The sequence below is a fragment of the Trichosurus vulpecula genome, chromosome 8 (genome assembly GCF_011100635.1).
Source record: "Trichosurus vulpecula isolate mTriVul1 chromosome 8, mTriVul1.pri, whole genome shotgun sequence".
Classification (NCBI taxonomy): Eukaryota; Metazoa; Chordata; class Mammalia; order Diprotodontia; family Phalangeridae; genus Trichosurus; species Trichosurus vulpecula.
This window is the reverse complement of record NC_050580.1, coordinates 159,948,915-159,970,486: the sequence shown is the minus strand read 5'-3', so window position 1 is coordinate 159,970,486 and position 21,572 is coordinate 159,948,915. Positions and strand designations below refer to the sequence as shown.

Here is a 21,572-nt window from a genome sequence, read left to right as displayed (position 1 = left end):
TGTTAGTTTGCTTTAAAGAAATAAAACTAGATGTATTAACTGAAATACATGTGTTTCTATCCTGTCATACAAATCTAGAAGCTCAAGTAGTGTTTATGTTTCAAAAATAGGGATATTACATATGATTACTAAACCATTACAATCCTATACATCCCTTAGAAGTATTTATAAGCAAAAATAAGTCAGAAATCCTACTTAATATTCTTCTTTGCCTGATTATTTTTTCCACATGAGGACCGCAATAATAATATTGAAACTTATAAACGATACAGCTGTATTCACAATAATGCATTACATTAAAATGTTAAGTGTTTTAAGCATATAATAAATCAATAAATATCCCGCCTAAGTGAAGATTTGTCAAATGTAAAGTGGTCCAATGCAGAACTGTCAAAATCTGAATTAAACACAGAAGACTCCAAACTGTAAAGCTTCCGTTAAAGAGAAAATTGTAAATACATGGTTGTCAAAAAAAAAAAATGTTCCATTCAGGTTTAAAAAGGTATACTTTTTCTATTTATTTAAAAGTATTTTTTCAATTTCAGGAAAGGTTATACTTAGTTATGAGAACATTATTCTGAAATAAATTATTTGTTGCTACTTAACTATTTAACTTCCTTAAACATATAACCTTCTGTCAGTTTTAATTACTATTGTTACATAAGAATATGTCATCTACTTCAAACAACAGCTCTTATTAAATAAGCAAAAAACACATAAACTGATAAGTTACAAAGCAATTTTGGTAATCAATTAGTACAAGTTTTAACTTACTACATAAAAGTAAAAATATTACTTATATATAAATGATATACAAATGACTCATACTCCAATAGTAAATATTCATAACTCAAGTTCAATAATTATTCATTTTTTAAAATTAAGATGTCATTACATAACCAAAGATCAAAGTAAGGAATATAAAAGCAAAGGGTAAAACATATATCTGACTTTAATTTATTGGACACTTACTATGTGCCAATTATTATAGTTTCAAAGCATCCTGTTTGTATAGAATTCTTTAATGCAAATACACATAGGAACATTAGCACTCACAAGTATACAACCCCCAAATTTGAAATCAATGAGACCAGGATTCAGAATGGAAGCAATGAGATCACGTAGTTAGGTTCTGTACTTCTTTAGCTTCAATATTTCACTGTATCTTCTAACACTAACTGAAAATTGATAAGCAGGAAATAATTTGTACATCTTGGGATTTTAAAAATATATCTACAAAGCTGCTACATATCTAAGTATATAATACGTAATTGTTTTCTAGATCAATCCCGGTATTTTAACATGGAACTGTAAGCACTGTAAAGAAGTTAAGTAGTAGTTAGGAGCAGGCTAGTTTTCCAGGACTATGAACTTCTTAAGAATAAAAACTGCATTCTTATCTTTATATACTACATATATCAATCTGAAAGAATTAAATTAAATGCATTAATTTAATTGATTAAATGATGAATTAATTTAAATTCTATTTTCAAGTTATATTAAGTGCCCATTATATAGAGTGCTGAGAATTTTAAAAAAAGGGAAGAGGATAAACTCAAAGAGCTTACAATCTAAAACGAAAAATTTTAATAACATAAGGGTGCATGTTATGAGGCAAAGAAGAAACCTAGAAAAATGCTCTTAAGAAAATCTGAAGATATGGGGGATGGGGAGGTGGCTGGTGGAATGGGAAGTTGCTGGTGGAGGTGGGAGCAAGGGTGGCCAGGAAAAATTCCATAGAAGTGGCATCCAACCTAGGTTTTCAATAAAGAGAATAATCATTTTAACAGGGAGAGATGAGGAAGCAGTGCATTCCAGGTATGAATGAGTGCCTTCCTTAATATTCAGAGGAAGACAGCACAGGCCAGTAGTTGGGAGTCAGATAATGGAAAGCTAAATGCCACCCTGAGATGTTTATAGAAAAGGCACTGGAGATTTTAACAGGAGAGTGGTATGGTTGGTTGTTTTGTACACGTTAGGTGATCAGTAAACTCTTGTTGAATTGAGTTAAGATTACTGCACTTTACCACATAATTGTCACACCCTGCTCTTCTCCTGCCCTCCCCACTCCACCCAAAAACTGGTTTATAACCTTTCATCACATAATCATGGTATAATAAGCATAATAAGCACATAATAACCATAAGCATGGTATAATTTCATTTGGCACACCGCTTAAAAGGTAAACAGAGAAGCAATGCATTTACCAGTGGCAGATAGATACCCATTTATCTCATGCATTGCGAGCCTAGAATTCTCAGCACACCTGCACTGTCAGTATTCAATTTTAATACAAGTATTCCATGCATCCTAATCTTGCACCAAAGACAGTTTAGTAATAAATGATAAGAAAGGAAGGAAGGAAGGAAGGAGGGAGGGAGGGAGGAAGGAAGACTTTCACATAATGGTTGCATCACCCTTTTTGGGGGGGAGGGGCAAAAAATTTAGCATTAAATCTGCGATGATTATGCAATGAAATACGGTTATTGAAATAGTCCTGCATGAGAGAAAATGTCAGAAAGAATTCAAAGAACACAAGATAAACCTATAGTACCACCTAGATCAGAAATACGCTGTCCATCCATTTTCAACCACTAAATTATTTCTTTTTGCACTGACACGGCAAGAAAAGGGTTACATATATATTATTAGCAAAAAAGTAAACTGAATTGCTACTTTTCAGTCATGTCCAACTCTTCACAATTCCATGGAACACAGAACACCAGGTCCTTCTATCCTGCACCATCTCCCAAAGTCTGACCAAGCTCATGTTTGTTGCTTCCATGACACTATCCATCTCATCCTCTGTTGTCCCCCCCTTTTTTTGCCTTCAATCTTTCCCAACATCAGAATCTTTTCCAATGAGTCTGTCTTCTCATTATATAGCCAAAGTACTTAAGCTTCAGCTTCAGTATTTGTTCTTCCAATGAATAGTCTAAGTTAATTTCTTTAAGAATTGATTGATTTGATCTCCTTGCTGTCCAAGGGACTCTCAAAGGTCTTCTCCAGCACCACAATTCTAAAGCATCGATTCTGCAGCACTCAGCTTTCCTCAAAGACCAACTCGCACAGCCATATATTACTAGAAAAACCACAGCTTTGACTATACGGACCTTTGTCACCAAGGTGATGTCTCTGCTTTTTAGTAAGCTGCCCAGATTTGCCATAGTTTTCCTTTCAATGAGCAAGTGCCTTTTAATTTCATGGTTGTAGTCACTTTCTGCACTTTTCTTTTGAGCCCAAGAATATAAAATCTGACACTGCTTCCATTTTTTCACCCTCTATTTGCCAGGAAGTGATGGGACCATCTGCCAAGATCTTAGAGTTTCTGATGTTAAGCTTCAGGCCAGCTGTGACACTCTTCCTCTTTCACACTCATCAAGAGGCGTTTTAGTCCTTGTTCACTTTGGGCCATCAGAGTGGTATCATGTGCCTATCTAAAACTGTTGAATTTCGGATTTTGATTCATCTAGCCTGGATATTATATAATAGTACTGCATACATTCAATTATACATTCACAAAACGTACCCTGCATATCTAAATAAGATGACAATATAAAGTCTTGTCATACTCCCGTTCCCATCTTAGACCAATCGGTTGCTTGGTTCTAACTGCTGCTTCCTGACCCACAAAAGGTTCCTCAGGAGACAAATAAGATGATCTGTTACTCTCATCTGTTTGAGAACTTGACACATTTTGCTGTGATCCACACTCAAAGCCTTTAGTGTAGTCAATGAAACAGAAATAGATGTTTTTTTCTGGAACTCCCTTGCATTTTCCATAATCCAGTAAATTTTAGCAATTTGGTCTCTAGTTCCTGCCCCTTCTAAAACCAATATGCTTTTCTGTTCATTCTCAGTTCACATACTGCTAAAGCTTAGCTTGCAGCATCTTAAGCATAGTCTTGCTGGTGTGTGAAATGAGTGCAACTGTTCTCTGACTTGAACATTCTTTGGAATTGCCTTTCTTTTGGACTGGGGACATAAACAGATCTTTTATCCAAGGGCCACTGTTTAGTTTTTCCGAAGCTGCTGGCATATTGAATGCAGGACTTTAACAGCATCATCTTTTAGGACTTTAGATAGCTTAGCTTGAATTCTGTCACCTCCACTACCCTTATTGTTAGCAATGTTTCCTAAGGCATACTTGACTTTATTCTCTGGAATGTCTGGCTCTAGATCAGTAACCACACCGTTATGGTTATTGATAATGTTAATGATAATGTTCTTGTGTAGTGAGATTTTTCCATTCTACTGTAAAAGAACAATGCTGAACAACACAGAGTAGTAAGCACAGAGTTGAAAAGCAACCTTTAAATGTTTCAGCCCCTATACTTATCACACTAAAAACCAGTTGCAGTGTATAAAGAAAGAATATGATTGCACAATAATTCCTTCCTACCTCACACACTCCAAATTATATAGTATCTATCCCATATAAATATACTATATAGCTATACTATCCACATAATAGTATATAATATAGTATATATGTATATAGCACATACACATATATACAGTATCTATACTGTACAAATTACACAGTATCTGCAAGGACAAGATGATGACAGGAATTATAGTAGGCAACACAGTAAGTATAGGAAGAACAAACACTGATTAAGCCAAGTACAACTGAAAACAATGTGCCACAGACCAAGCAATATGGTGACACAAAAACTAATGACATAAGTAAGTGCTGGGTTGGGGAGAAGATGACCTTCAGGGGCAGAAAACACTAACACCGAAATTTTTCCTCCAGGGTTTTTTTTTTTTTAGAGAGAAACAGACAGACAGACAGAGAGAGACAGAGAGAAAGAGAGACAAGAGACAGGGAGAATGAGAACAAGAACACGACGAACTGGGCTATCGGGTTGCTGGGTTTTTCTGATGAATGAAGGGTTTATGCTAAGACAGTATCCTTACAACTTATAACCTAGTTCTTTCCTATGCCTCAGTCATACCAAAGATGAAATCTATCACCTTTACCCATATGTATTTCAATTTCCTTAATCAAAAACTATAACATTCTTCTATCTGAAGACAACTTCCTTTCATTCAATCTCTTCCCTCTACCTCAGCCCTCCTAAATCTATTTTTGCCCTTGAGACCTTTAATCCCTCTGCCACTCAATATTTCTCAGACCATTACCCCTGATCTAACTTAAATTTTGTCCCTATCCAATCTCTGCCCCACAGCTAGTTACTTTAACTACATACTGTCTTCCACTCCTGAAAACCTTGACCCCTTATCCTATCACCCTCACCTCTTGCCAAACCTCATCTAATCCTACTCATGTATTTCTGAATGGAGCTGGAAGAAATTACACAACTGTGACCTGGTACATTATAAATTCATGTTATTCACCAAGCTCTTTACCAAAAGTAAATGCTAAAAACTATCAAATAGGAAAACTTACTTTGAAATCTGTAACCAGAATTAGTAAAAAATAAAGGGGCATGTGCCTCACTGGAAGAAAAATCTTTGCATCAGTTAACTCTGATAAAAAGATATGATAACCAAAATTGATAGGAAATTAACATATTATCTAAGACCAAGAGCCATTCACCAATGTTTAAGTGACCAAAGGTTAAGAACAAATAGTTCTCAAAAGAACTGCAAACTATTAACCTATGAAAGACTGATAGAAATCAGAAAACTCTAAGTTATACTTCATATCCAACAAATTAGATGATATGGAAAAAGACGGGAATAGTCTTTATCAGAGGTGCTAGACAAAGACAGATCTACTGTTGGCAGATCTATGAAATGATCCAACCATTCTGTAAAATAATTTGGAATTATGCTATTAAAAAGTGCCTAAATACTCTTTGATCCAGAGAGTATACTGGCTAGGCACATATTCCACTCCCAAGGAGGTCAAAGAGAGAAAACCCCAAATATTCAAAGGAAAAAAAAATCAAACTTCAAAAGCACCAAAATGTTCAGAACAAACTTTTTATGACAGCTAAGAAATGATTAGTTTCAGATAAAACTGGGAACCTGTATGAAGTGATACAGAGAATAAATGTTTATTAACTAATAAAGAGGAAAAAAAGAGAAGAGTTTAGATATTCACATAGAGGGCACTAGACTAAATACTACTCAAATTCTCTTACACTTCTAAGTTTTTTGTTTCTAGAGTAAATATCAAATCATTTAAATAATAATAAATGTATATGCAATTAACTGACTGATGAGCAAGTACTTATTAAATGTCTACTATGTGCCAGGCACTGTGCTACAAATAGAATACAAAATGCAAATACAAAAGTGAGATATCCCTCAAAGAGCTATATTTTATTTGTCAAGGTGAAGGTGGGAGAGAAGGAAAACACTATGTTCACGACAAATAACAAGATCTATTCAAAATAAATATTATGTGATTGGGGATGGCATTACCAACTAGGAGAATCAGGAAATGTTGTCTTCCTAACAAATGGAAAGCAATGTACCTAAACATCTGTATTTTGGAAATGATTGTGAAACAAATTATTTTTATTAATTTAACTTACACAGTGCTCATGAATACTGCCTAATCCATATTATCCAAATAAAATTTTAAAAATCAAAGACATAGATAAGCTACCTGAAGGTGCTCCAACCCAAGCCAGACCTAAAACACCATCATCAAAGTCTCGATCTGTGAAGACATAGGCCAAACAGTAGTCATCGTGATTTTGTTCAGAGTTCAATTCCAGGAACTTCTCCACACCAATATTAGGAAAGCGGAAAGGATTTGTCGAGTCTTTCTCATCAGCAGTTGTATTTATCTAAATACGAAAATAATTTAAACAAACAATTAAAACTGAAGTCAGGTTAAGTTTCTCAACTGACTTTAGTGTGATACATTAGAGAAATATCAATGGATTCAAAGTCAAGAGGGGCTGGGCTTAAATTTCATTTATGTTAGTTATTATCTGTGTGACTTTAGGCAAATCACTCAACTTCTGTGGGACAGTTTCCTCACTTGTAAAATGAGGGGGTTGGAATACATGGCCACTAAGGTCTCCTTTAGTTCTAAATCCACAATCCTATGATGCTATCAACTTTCTACTCAAGTCAACCACTGAAGCCTCATGGTGACATAGAAGTGATCCCAGTTTTTAAAGGCTATGTAAAAACAGCCTATTTGACAAAGGTAGAAGGGCTTTAAATCCAAGGTCAGTCTAGCTAATTTTGGAGAGAGAGAGATAACCAAAATACAGGTCATCAGATGAGGATTTTGTTTTTAGACACAGCAACCCATGAAAATATATTTACAAGAGCACTGGTACCAAATTCAGAAATAGAGGCTACTAAACCTGTACATAAGGATTCCTTTGGGCAGCATGCCAACTTAGAAAACCACATTATTAATATTATCTATGTTTTATTATACTTTTATTTCTTTTGTTAAATATTTCCCAATTACATGTTAATATGGCTCCCACTGCAAAACATAGGGGAGTGCCGTAGGCGGCATACAGCCCACAGGCCATGTGTTTGACACCTCTCTACTAAAGTACTGGTTCGTATTAGTGGTAGGGTATCCATACTAATGAAATTTAGCATCTTTTGAGGCTGAGTTAAGACTTTGTCACTGGTTTTGTACAAGCATATAGAACTACTTTTAAAATACTTATCTGAATTTGTCTATGCAAGAGGTCCTTTCCTTCAAGCAGGGCTGGGGTGGGGGTGGGGGTGGGGGAGTGTCTTATTTATAGAAACTCTAGCTTCTGCCTCAGCAATCTAACTCTCCCAACTTAAACCAAAGATGCTCTGGATAATATTACTGACTTAATAAAACCTAGGATACTATTTGTTAACAATTAATGAGGATACTCACTGTAAGAAAATAGAGATAAGTGTAAGAGCACGGCTTTATTCAATTGAGAAGCCAGTTTTCTCAATTTTTAGTGCTACCTTCCACCATGTCTTGAACTAGCTTCTAACTCTTAGCATTTTTACTGCGTTCTACAGATTGTTACGTGAAAGCTGAAACAATGTTTGACTCTCCAGATAAGCTGAAAGGTTTTTCTAAACACTGCTTGCCTAGCAAATCAAGGAACACTTGAAAAATAATACTATATGGGCAGGCCCCATGCCAACCTAAATATTTTTCTACAGAAATAATCTGGTTACTGACATGGGAGCTGTATCTGAAAGTAGTTGTATTCTACCGGACCATCGACTAATTACGATAAAGCTCATTATAAATAACAAATGAGAAGGATAAAGGTGAGAGAGACAGAGAAAGATGGGGTGATGCTAAATGCACTTCAAATAAATTTAACCAAACCTTTGTAACTATGTTGTGACTTAAAAATCAGAAGCAGATAAAATTTTTAAATGATGACCACCACCATTTTTTAAGAGAAGTTTAACCTATGTTCAAATGACACTAGGAAGGTAAATCAGCTCCACTATATCCGTTCCAGATAAAAGTTTAAAATAATACCTGGCCAAATAACCATCAAGAAATCCAATGAGAAACTATACTAAGTAACTTCTTCTATACTAGAGCTGCACAAAAAGTCAGCCTGAGACTACAACAGCAAAAGACCTTCCAGAAAAGCCAGTCAATGCAGGCAAGTGGCCAGATTATAGCGGAAATAGAAATACATGCAGCTTCTGTATCCAGAGGCAGCAAGGGCAGAGGGTTCCACACAATTTCACAGACTGGTCAGAAATCCACAGTAAAGCCCTTGCAAGCTATGAAGAGCTTAGAATACAATATTCCAAAAGATAATGGGTTTACAACCAAGAATAACTTATGTGGCAAAGCTCAGTATAACTCTTCAGGGGAAATTAAATGGACATTTAACAGAATAAAGGACTTTCAAATGTTTCTGATGAAAAGACCAAAGCTGAGTAGGAAATATGAAGGACTATTTCCTCATGTAAGAAATCATGGAACAAATGTTTTCTGAAGAATGAAAGTTGCAGGTGACCAAAGGACAATGGAAAGACTCATTCATGGTCGGTATAAACAGGATGAGGTATATTACCAAAAACAACTTGAACTGAAGGACAAAATACACTATTCATGACAAAATTTGAAAAGAAAGTGAACTGGCCAAGAGACAACATATTTAGTTTATTTTATCTTAATATCCACAAAATATTAAAAGGCCTGGAAAAAGATCTCCAGTGTTAGTTACACCCTTTATGGAAAAAAACATAGACAGGAAACGTATATTATGAGATGGCATAGACAAGGTATGATTTGCATAAATGGAGGAAATGTTCTCACAGATGAGAACTTAAATTTTTCTCACAGATGAGAACTTAAATTTTTTCAAGTATCATGGTCAGCTAAATTCAATACTCTTATCAACCTTAAAAAAAGTCATAAAAAACTAATATGGTCACTCTAAGGACTGCTTAATGGGTATAAAGGGAATGAATAGCCCTATTCTGAGGTAGTATTTTGATAATGGGAGAGGTTAACTCACTGACTATATGGATCAATGTATGAATAAAAGCCTCGAGAACTTTTAAAATACCAGTTGTTAGACTATGTCACTCACTCTTCATATTCATTCACTCAATCAATCAATAAACATATATTAAGGCGTAATCAGTAGAGTACACTGATTGCTAAGCCTATGGAGTTTATAGTCAAGTGGCCTCTGCCCATTTAATTCATCTCTATAGCAATTTGATACTCCCTAAATCAGAGAACCCAATGTAAATGTTTGACTTACTTTGTCCTATAGCAACAGCTCTGTATACTTCTGGTTTACTCATTAAATGTTGAAACACAATTTGCTATAGTCATTAAATATTAATAAATGACATCAAAGAACATACACTTGGGCACATATAACAGGAGACTATTAGCAGTAGCATACATAAGCTAAAAGCCATTTGTGGAAACTGGATTCACCTAGTCTTCTTGCCTCACTACTTCATCTACAAAAAACCAGTTTTCATCTACCTTTGCTTTGTATTTCTGTCCCAGAATGGAGAGTATTTTTTAATAGTCTGATTACATGTTAAAAAATTATTTCTTCATATTTGTGATGCAGGAAACATCATCCATGGCAGGTGCTATGTGACAAAGCTCAGTGACAAAGCCGTAAAACCATCAAAAAACTGTACAGAATATACTGTTCTGATTTATTTTCAAGGACTATTGCTTCACAATACAAAACATTTTCAATTTAAACCAGATTTCACTAAGTATTATACGGGCAGTTCGATTTTTAAATTCTTGTAATTTCATTGCTCTAATAAAGATGTATATTTCACTTGACATTGTCAGATGATCATTTGGTGTTCTTCCATGGATAGTAAAACCAAGAAAGATACCATTGAAGTGTAGTCAGACTAACAAAAGCAGTCATTAATTCCTATTTTGAAATACAGGAGCCAAGAACATATAAACAAAAGTGGAGGGCATTTTTCTAATTTTAGGGTCTAAACATAAAATAATCTTTCCTCAATACTTGCTATAAGAAACTCTAGTGTATCTTGCTTTATTCAATTTTTTTAGACTGTTCATGAAAAAGTATAAATTAACTTTTCATACAGTAAATCATGTTTTAATAATATTAGCATACTCAATATTTAAACCAGGGTTTTTTCAACCTTTTGTGTGTCATAGATCCCTTTGCTAGTCTGAATATTTTCAAATTCATAATACAAAATACACAGGATTACAACAAAGGAAACTCATTATGTTCAAATACAACTATAAAAATATTTTTAAAATAAGTTCATGAACTTTATGTTAAATTTCTCTGGTTTAAAAAACCTTTAGAGTCACTTTTGTGAAACAAATATTCCATCATATAATTTCTCTAGTACATAAATCCAAGGTTTTTTTTTAAAGTCCGCCTATCTTTACAATTTAATATTTTGATTAAAATATCAAAGTACCCTGGCTCAATCTGTCCAGTAATTAAGAAAATGCACTGCTAGTAGTTACATATTAAAAATGGTTACTCTAATACTGGCTTCTGTTGTTGATGTTGTTTGTCCTTCATTCTCCCTCAAGTGAGGGAGGGCTGTGCAAGGTCACCAGTGTCACTTTCTCCTCCAGAGCCACCTGGGTCCAGGGACCTGATATTCATCAGGACAACTGGACATGGCCCAGGATGCACTGGGAGACCCTGGCCTTTCAGGCTAAGGTCTTTTCAGGTTCTCACTTTGAGTGAGGTAATGGCCATTCAGTGAATCAGCCTGAAAGGGCCAGGGTCTCCTAGTGCATCCTGGGCTGAAACAGTCTAAAAGTTTTGCAAAATTTTAAGAAAAAAGACTGAGAAGGGAAACTATCAAGGAAAAGCACCTACAGATACTGAAAATAGCTTGGGTTGTTTTTTTTTAATTGTGGTATCATCCTAAAAATAGCCAATTACCTTCTTAATCCATGGCATAAATGATATTCTGACAGATTTCAGTTTCAATTCAAATCAGTAAACCTCTATCATGTATCTATGACAGAAAGTAAACTCAAGAACTGTCCTAGGTGCTAGGAGTCAGATGAGACCATACCTATAACTAAGCAGGGTAGGAATTTCTAGATGAAGAACTTCCTATACAACAAAACAGATGTACCCCTTCTGTAGAACTTTTATTCTCAAAATAGAGTGGTCTTAAAGCACTAAGAGATTAAATGATTTATCAAGGGTCACACAAGAAATATTTGTCAAGAGATTTAACTCAAACCTAGGTCTTTCTGAATCAGAGGCCAACTCCCTTAGTTTGTTGATAGAACTAGGATTTGAACCTAGATTCTCCAACTCCAAATCCAGGGTTCTTTCTAATATACTAATAATAAGAAGATCCCACTGTTTTGTCAAAACCATATTGTCACTACCTGCAAGGAATTAACCTTTTACTGGCTCTTTAAAAGCCATACCTTGTATGACAAAAGAAGGATCAGTTTCTCATTGACTCACAAACTGTTCCATGCAAAAATATCAAGCAAAATTCAAAAAAATTAATATTTCTTTCCCAACCCCATAAACGAACCATTTTTCAAAATAAAAAAGGGTTAGTAAGTTTTGGAAAATTCCTTACCCTTATTCGTTTCACCATGAAACTGATGTTACGGATTCCAGAGAAGTCTGTTGATTGGTATATTGTATCAATAGCTTTCACATGACTGGATATCTGGGGGGTAGAAATGCAGCACATTTCAGCAATAAAGAAGGAAGCTTATTAAAATCTACTTTTCAAGTAAACATCTTCATTTTTCCAGTTTTAGGGACTGGGTGAGAAAATGAAAAGAAACTCGTGAGTTACATACTGTAATGCAAGAGCCCATGGCCTTTTTCTCTACCAATGTCTGCAGAGGAGAAAAATTTAATAGAAGAACCAAAAAGGAAGTATAAAATGACTCTGAATCAGAATTTTTGAGTTGGGAAACCTCTCATTTTACAGGCGAAAAAATAAAGATAAAGATAGGCTATGTGCCCTGACTAAGGTCATCCAGACAGTTCGTGCCCAAGCCAAGAACTAAACACATCTCCTAATTTCTAGGGTTGTTTCTAATAAATCATGCTGCCACTCAGGTGCCAGCTACACTGGATGACAGGGAATTCCATATTACAAACTCAGAGGCTAGATAATCATTTGATGAGAATGTGGAGCATCAGTTTAACTGCTGTAAAACAACTACTACAAAGAAGAGACAAATACCACAAAAGAGCCTCTACTAGAAAACATATGACTTTTGGCATAAGTAGAAAGAAATAACAGCTAAGAGCAAGAGAAATTTAGAATATAAACTCATTTGTTAAATTGCAGGAAAGAACAACACTCTTTGTAGTAGCAAAAAATAAAAAGACAAGCGCTCACCAACTGGGTAATGGCTGGAAAAACTATGGTACATGAACTGTAATATAATACAGCAAAGAAATAACAACATGAGAAATTTAAAGATAGAAGACATTTATAAGCATAGGCATTTATAAGCATATTTCATTCTGTGAATGAAATACAAAAAACCAAAGAAACAGACAGACAGACAGACAGACAGACAGACAGACACACACACACACACACAAAATCAAGAATGAAAAGTTTAAGATCACTAAAAGGAAGCTGAATGCTGAAGTAACTGAAAAAAATAATTATTATCCAAAAGAAAGAAATAATAAAACACATCTCTTATGTAAAAATGTGGTAGAGGATTACTAGGGCAAAATGCCAAATACAGTGTCTGCTGCAGCCACTATACTGTGTTTTGGTTTTTCTCTCCCCTTGCAAACAAGGATTTAATCCAGAAGGGATGGCGTGAATCTTTTTCTAGACATTTCTTTTGTAAAGATATAAGTCGTCAAAACAATAGTATTTTAAAAAATCTTACTGAAGAACATAGTAGAAGACTATCATTATTATTACCACATAAAATATATAGGAGTGGAGGGAAAAACACTTTTACATAAACTCTGGTAAGAGTCCCAATTAAATGCGCCCATCCATACATTACTTGAGGAAAAGGCTAGAAGGACAATAAATAGAAGAAAAATGGAAAAGATCTGACAAAATTTCTATAACAAAGTATAACAGTGAAGATATCAAATCAGGACTCTAACAGTAAAATTCCTGATGTGCCATATGAAGAATTAGAAAGGGTACTAAAAAGACCAGAAGAGTAGATACATTAGAAAAATAAAATCTATGTCAAAAGCAATAATTATGAGGACACTGAGGGATCAACTCTCAAGATATCTGAAAAAGGGAATGATACCAAAAACATAGCAGTATCAGATATCTAATTATTACTGGAAAAAGGCGACAGAGAAAATATCACTAACTTTTGACCTCTATACCTAATTTCCCATTACTATAAAACATTTTTTCTGAGAATAATCTACATACATTTATTAATAATTTCCTTCATGAAGATATATGAAAGGGGATAGAATTTTTAAATGATATGCTAAATCAGATAATATATTTTTACAATCACATAACTAACAAAGAATACGAGATCCCAATGTGGTTACTGTTTGTTGCCTGCTAAAGAAAAAAAAAAGAATTTGATTCATCAGAGTAAAAAAGTTCTTTTCCAAACAGGTGTCACCCATGCATATTTTAAAACTGCACAACAGTCTCTTAAACAACCAAATGATTGCACATGTGCAACCTATTTCAAACTGCTTACCATCTCAGGAAGGGGGGGAGATGAGAAGGGAAGAAAGAAAATATGGAAGTCAAAATTTTAAAATAAATGAATGTTAAAAATTGTCTTTACATGTAACTGGGGAGAAAATTAAACATTATTTAAAAAAAAAACACAAACAGCTGAGATAATTTGTCTGATCCTTGGATCATAAATACCAAGGGAGGCAAATAACATAACATTTATGTTCAAAGTTATCTTCCAATGATATGGAAGATATTGAGCCCAAAATCCAAACAAAAGGGGGCTTCCCTATAGATGGTGATGTCTTTTAGATATCCCTACTTGCAGATGACATACTGACCATGTTAAATTGATAACGCTTCAGAAATTTTTTTAGCACCTTAAAGTTTGTTTTAGTATTATTTTATTCTTCCCCAGTTACATGTAAAAATAATTTTCAACATTCATTTTTATAACTTTAAGTTCTAAATTCTTTCCCTTCCTCCCTCCCCATACCCCCTTAATTAAGAAGGCAAGCAGTTCAATATAAGTTACACATGTGTAATCATGCAAACATATCCATAATAGTCATGTTGTGAAAGAAAACACAGACCAAAAAAACTCAAGAAAAAGATAATCTAAAAAAGTATGTAATTGTATTCAGATACCATCAATTCCTTCTCTGAGGATAAGAGTTAGGCCTAACTATTCACAAAAGAAAAACTAAAGTAGATGAGGAATGCCTCTTATTCAGGCCAAACAGATAGCTAGGAGGGGGCAAGTATTCACAGAATTAAACAGAAGAGCAGGATGGAGTGTCTTTGGGAATCTGTGTAATGCTTTTAATGATTCCAAGCTCTTCCCTGAAACAAAGGTTTACTTTACTAACGTTAATAAATCTTCATACCACAGTGTCTGAAGAACTAAATTTCAGAAGCAATGGAGAATCTCATGGTAGATTTGGATAGGTTGTACCATATTACTACAGAAGTGCTTAAAAATAAAGTAATAGACATCATCAGAGAGATATATGATCAGAAAAAGAATAGACATGTAATTAAAGCAAGGAACAAAAAATAGACTACATATGTATTCCACCATATCCAAGAAATATCAAGAAGTTCCAAGCAGGTTAAGTGAATCCCCTTTGAAGGAATTACGGAAGGATATGGACAAGACGTGGCACAAGAAGGCATGAATGAGTTGTGAACTGAACTACTGGAGGAAATAGGTAAATTGCAGGTAAGATTCATCAACACTTGCTTTCTCAAGAACATTAGGCATCTAACACGGCCTAGGATTTTGTTAACTTTTGACTGTCACACTGTTTTACACACAAGTGACTCATTTTAGCATACAATTGACTAAAAATTTAGATATTTTTCACATATACTATTAACTAGCTGTGCCTCCTTCATATCTTGTACACTTGATGTTAATTTTTTTAACCCGAATGTATAACTTTACATTTACTTCTCTCTCATTATACAGTACATCAGAAAACTCCCTGTAATATGACATCAATTCATAATGATTTTTTCTTGGGGTTCCATCATTCAACCATTTTCAAATCCACCTCACATGATCAGGTAACCAACATGACACTTATCTTGTTCATAGAAATAACCAAAAGATGATAGAATGATTTCCAGAAATACAATTATATGATGTCTACAGCATTTCACCTGATAAAACTGTCTGGTACTTCTGGTAATGGTCACAACTGCATATTTCTAGATGTTCAAAACTCATTTCCTTCATAATATACTCCCAAAATGTTGCTATTGTTCAAAAGTGAGTCAGTTAGTCAATAAACATTTGTTTGGTATCTACTTTATGCCAAGCGCTGTGTTAAGTGACTGAGATAAAAAGGAAAAGTGAAAAAAAAAAAAAAAAACAGTCCCTGCTGTCAAGGGGCTCACAGCCTAATGGAGGAGAGAACATGTAAATAACTACGTACAAACAAGATTCAGACAGGATAAAATGGGGGTAATCTCAGCAATAACAGATCATAATATTAAGAAAGACTAGAAAAGACTTCCTGAAGTAGGTAGGACTCTACCTAAGATTTGAAGGAGCCATGAGGTAGAGATGAGGAAAGAAAGCATTTCAGGCATAGAATACAACCAAGGAATATGACCAGGATCAAAAGTGGAATGTCTCATTCAAAGAAGAGCAGGGAGATCAGTGTCACTGCATGGTATCTGACAGGTAGTACCAAAATATAGCAATATTCTTAACAAAACAGATCTATATGAGCACTAAAATACTAAATACCAAAACAGTCAGACCTCATATGGCAGAAATCTTTAGAACAGATGACACCCTAAAAGAAATACCTTAGAAACAGATTATGTATCTTTTTTGCAAATAAGAAGTTAAAAAAAACCCACAAATATGCTTCAAATTTTTATCACATTAGCATGTATAAAATTTAAAAACTTACTGGACCCAATGTCATTATCATAATAAATACCTGGGCAATCACAGCTTCCCGTGTTCCATAGTGTTTAAAGAATAGATGATCTGTCTGAATATAAAGTTGACAAGTATTTTTTTCAGCTGAAGCAGCACGTTTTTTCCTTAGCAGCTCTGGACCACTTGTAACATGTTCTTCCAGAGGTTTCTATATATGACAGAAGAGTTGTCTTTGATAAATGACATGTTATACTATTTCATCTTAATCTAGATGTTTAAAAAACATAAAGCAGGAGAGAATCAGAAACAATTTAATTCAACAACCCATGTTCCATAAACTACCAAACACAAATTACCTGGTTAACTACCCCATCTGAAAATTATTTTGGGGACAACCAAACACAAATTACTGGGTAACTATCCCTATCTGAAAATTATTTAGGGACAACAAAGCAATCTAAGAAAACTTAGTTTTAGATCAATATCAATATACATTGACATATACAATCAAATACAACAAACATTTATTAAGTATCTACTATGTGCTAGGCTTGGCATTGCGCTAAGCACTAGGGATAAAAAAAGAATAAAAGACAATATTGAAGATCATAAAATTTTTTAAAAAATTATAATAGAAACAAACCTTTCACAGCAATGCTGAGTTGGCGAATTTTTAACCAAACAAGGAATAGAGGCATTCGCAAAAGACATAAGGACCAATGTTTATTATATTAAATTGAAAAGCGTTTGCACAATCAAAATAAGTGTAATTAGGATAAGAAGAAAAGCAATTTATAGGAGGATGAATCTTTCTATCATGTATCTCTGAGGGTAGTCTGATAACAAAATATAGGCAATCAAAAATGTAGTAGACCAAAAAGCCATTCCTCAATAGAAAAGTGGTTAATCAATCAATAAATATTTATTAAAATCCATTTTGTGCCAGGCACTGTACTATGCACTGGAGATACAAGTACAAAGAATGAAACAATTCCTAGTTATAAGGTGCTCGTATTCCTAATAAGATAGAAATATTTAGGACTGTATAAAGCATAAGTTTAAAGCAAGTAGGTTAAATATGAGATGGTTTGGGAAAGAGGGTACTAAGAGTGGTGAGATTAGCAAAAAAAATGGTGATTAGACTGTTATATTTAAAGGAAAAGAGGAATTTGTGAGATGGAGCTAAGTAGGGAATGTATTCCAAAAATGGAGAAAAGCCAAGTGTAAAGGCACGGGAAGAGAGCTGTATAGGAGGAAGAGAGGCTGGACTGGCTGGATGACAGAGTACAGCGGGAAATAATAACTGTGAAGGGGAAGGGAGGGAAGAAAAATTGATTCATTAAGTGCCTACTACATGCCACGCACTGTGCTAAGAGGTTAACAAATATTATGTCATTTGATCCTCACAACAATCCTGAAGGTACGTGATATTATGTCTCCTAGATTACAGATGAGGAAACTGAGGCAGACAAAGGTTTAGTGACTCACCCAAGATCACATTGCTGATAAGTGACTGAAACTAGATTTTAACTCAGGTCTTTCTGACTCCAAGCCAAGTACTGTACCCACTGTCCCATCTAGCTGTTTCTAAAACTATGCCAGGTTACCTCTTTTAAGTCCTCAAAGCACTTTGGTGTCACCTCATTTATAGCACTTCATACCTTCTGTAGAACAAATGATCCAACCAGTCTGCAAACTAATTTAGAATTATGTGAAGAAAATTATTAAAATATCCATACCCTTTTGGACCCAGAAATCCTACTGCTAATCCATATAACCCCTTTACGGCCATTTTTTTTAAGGGTGCCAATTGCACCAAAATATATCTAGCAGCAATTTTTTTAAGAACAAAGAACCGGTGCGGGGAGGGGACACCCATTGAGTGGGGTTATGACTCACTAAGCTACAGTACATGAATTCAATTGCTCTGCTCTAAGAAATGCTGAAAAAAGCATGGGAAAATTTATATGGATTGATGTAAAGTGAAGCAGCAGTTAGGTTGAGTCACATCAAGTCAACAAGCATTTATTAAGGGCCTTCTATATGTCAGGCACTGCATTAAATACTGAGGATACAAAATAAAAGTCAAAAATGGTCCTGCTCTCATGGAGCTCAACAGTGCTAGGGAAATTGTAAAAGCTACATATAAAAGTGGATAGAATGTTGACCTAGGATAAAGAAGACCTGAATTTAAACCCTTCTTCAGAGTTTCACTAGCTGAATCTATCACTTAAATTCTGGACAAGTAATTTAATCTCAGCATCAGTCTCCTTCATTTCTAACTCGAAAGAATTAGATTCTAAGGTCCTTTCCAGCTCTAAACCTATGACTCTATGAAATTTATAGAACCAAAACAACAGAAACTCAATGTTATGCAATTAAAATAACCAAGCTTGCCCCCCCCCTCCAAAAAAGAGATAAGAGAAGCCACCTCCCAGCCCTTCAATGCAGAGGTGGGAGACTATGGGTATGGATGTGTTTTTTTTGTTGCTGTTGTCTAGTTTTGCTGAACTGTTTTTACAACCACACCCCCACCCCACACATACTCCTTTTTTTTACCCCTTGTAAATAAGAAATGGCTATCTTGAGAGGGGAAGTAAAAGGGTTTACTTTGGGAATAGGAGGTGAGGCAAAACCCAAAGTTATTACCAAAATGTATATCTGCATATGTATGTATATATGTGGGAATTCCCAGAAAAGAAAATATGGTTCTTAAAAGTTTAGAAGTCAAAATCTTCATCCACTTGTTAAACTCATAAACTATTTCCAGGAAAACATGGCGACTTAGTATCATGAATTTTTAAAGACTATAAAGGGCAGGGGTTTAGAACCATGAAGGTTCTAAACTTCTAAAAACTGCAAGTTAACACAAGAGAAACAGCCAGTAGTAGACAAATAGTGGGGGAAAGAGGGGAGGGGGAGAGAATAGCAGACAGATATAAAAGTTGTGTTAATAAGAAAATTAGAGGCAAAGTGTTTCACTCAAATTTTGCAATGGAAACAAAGCGTCACCTAAAACATTAAGGAATAAAATGACCTTTCACCTTAAAACTATTGAATATTCTTATCTGGACACAGTTTTTCATTATATTTCAAATAAAAAGCATGTTTTGGTATTAATGTGTTACTCCCACTTGGCACTAGGTAATTTTCTCTAACAACCTTCAATATATATTTACACAGACTGGCAAAGCACTGGCCATGTTTGAACATATTGGCCTCATTCTGCAATTTAAGTTTTTACCTTCATTATTGGGACTTAAGGCTCACCACTGCATTGATCAATTCTAAAGTTTTTAAAGTTATTTTTCTATATAGCGCTATCACTGTATCACTCATGTCATTCTGCATCATTTCATAAAGGTCTTCCCAAAGTCCTCTGAAATTTCTCATTTCAACATTTCTGTAGCACAATAATAATCCATTACATTGCTATGTCACAATTTGTTCTGCCATTCTCCAAATAGGAGAGTACCCACTTCACATTCCAATTTTTGGCTACCACAGAAAGAGCTGCTATTAACATTTTTGTACATATAGATCCTTTTCCTGTTTCTTTGATTTCTTTGGAGTAGAGGCCTAGTGTTATAGCTTACCCAAAGGGTATACACACAATAATATTTTGGGAATAACTCCAAGTTGGTTTCCATAATGGATGGAACAATTCATAGCTCCAACAACAATGCATTAGTGTACCTATTTTCCCATAACCCTTCCAACATAGTATCTTTGCTCTCTTCTGCCATCTTTGCTATCCCAGTAGGCATGGGGTAAAACCTCATTATTTTAAATTGCATTTCCCTAATTATTAGTGATTTAGAACATTTTTATGTAATTGTTGATTGCTTGGATTTCTTCCTTTGAAAACAGCATGTTCACATCCCTTTCACTATTTATCAGTTGGGGAATGGCTCTTGGTCATACAAATTTGAATCAGGTCTTTATATCTTGGAAATAAAACCTTATTAAGAGAAATTTTCTGCAAAGTTTTTTTTTTCATTATCTGTTTCTCTTCCAATTTTTAACTATATTAGTTTTGGGTAAAATGTTTTAATTGCATAAAAATAAAAATCATCCATTTTATCTTATATTACACTATTGCTTCTTTTGTCATGAACTCTTTCCTTATCTATAGATACAAAAGCAGTTTAATCCTTTATCTAACATGTTTATGATATGACTTCTTCTAAATCACACATCCCTTTGGAGTTTATCTTGGTTTATGGTGCGATGTGTGTTTATCTAAACCTAATTTCTTCCAGAGCACTGTACAGTTTTCCTAGCAATGTGGTCAAATACTTAGTACTCACTCTAGTAGCTCAAGTCTTTGGGTCAAATACTTTGCTAGTATGTTTGCTTCTATATGTTGTTGTTCCACTGATCAAACTCTCTCTTTTTTTAAACCAGTACCCAAGTATTTTAATGATTGCTCTTATGTGGTACAGTCTGAAATCTAATACTCATAGACCTTTCCTTCCAACGTTTTTCCATAATTACTCTTTGAGATTCTTGACCTATTATTCTACCATATGCGTTGTTATTATTTTTTTTCCAGCTTTATAAAAGGTTCTTTTGGAAGTTTGATTAGTACAGAACTAGACATTCTTAAATGTATTTATTCTACTTTGCTTATCTGGAACAATATGCCATAGTGACAAATGCTAGAAGCACCAAACTCAAAAAGTCAAAATAACTATTTAGAAGGTAGTATGAATTCACTTCACATGTAATCAAAATTTTAAAAGTTCAAAAGCCTAATTTGAGGGATTTTAACATATGAATTCAATGTAGAAAAACTGATAATTCAAAGCTAACATACTTATAACACTTTTTAAACCTTAAAATTATATATGAATGTCAACTTATTTTTATTTAACTATTACTGCATCCAACTGCATAGAAGTAACAAATACATATTCATGCATGAAATTTACTAATGAAACTGTTCCATCAAATGAGATTCAATTTTAATCCAACCTTGACAATAAGGGCCAACATTATACAAAAAAAAAGGGAGTTACAGTGGCTGGGGGGCAGGGGGCGGGGGGGAGGAGGACGGGGAAGGGTGTCATTGCCATTGCATGCTGAATACTGT

At 34.5% G+C, this 21,572-nt stretch overlaps 1 protein-coding gene across 1 annotated transcript in view; it reads right to left on the bottom strand.

Moving 5' to 3' along the window:
• The window catches only part of ADAM10 (ADAM metallopeptidase domain 10), a 171,114-nt gene that overhangs the window by 28,253 nt on the left and 121,289 nt on the right, over positions 1-21,572 (bottom strand). The window contains exons 6-8 of the mRNA XM_036735307.1: positions 16,536-16,685; positions 12,007-12,099; positions 6,587-6,770 (exon numbers count right to left, since the gene is read on the bottom strand). Coding sequence (XP_036591202.1) covers positions 6,587-6,770; positions 12,007-12,099; positions 16,536-16,685 — 427 coding nt within the window. The remainder of the gene's footprint in view (positions 1-6,586; positions 6,771-12,006; positions 12,100-16,535; positions 16,686-21,572) is intronic.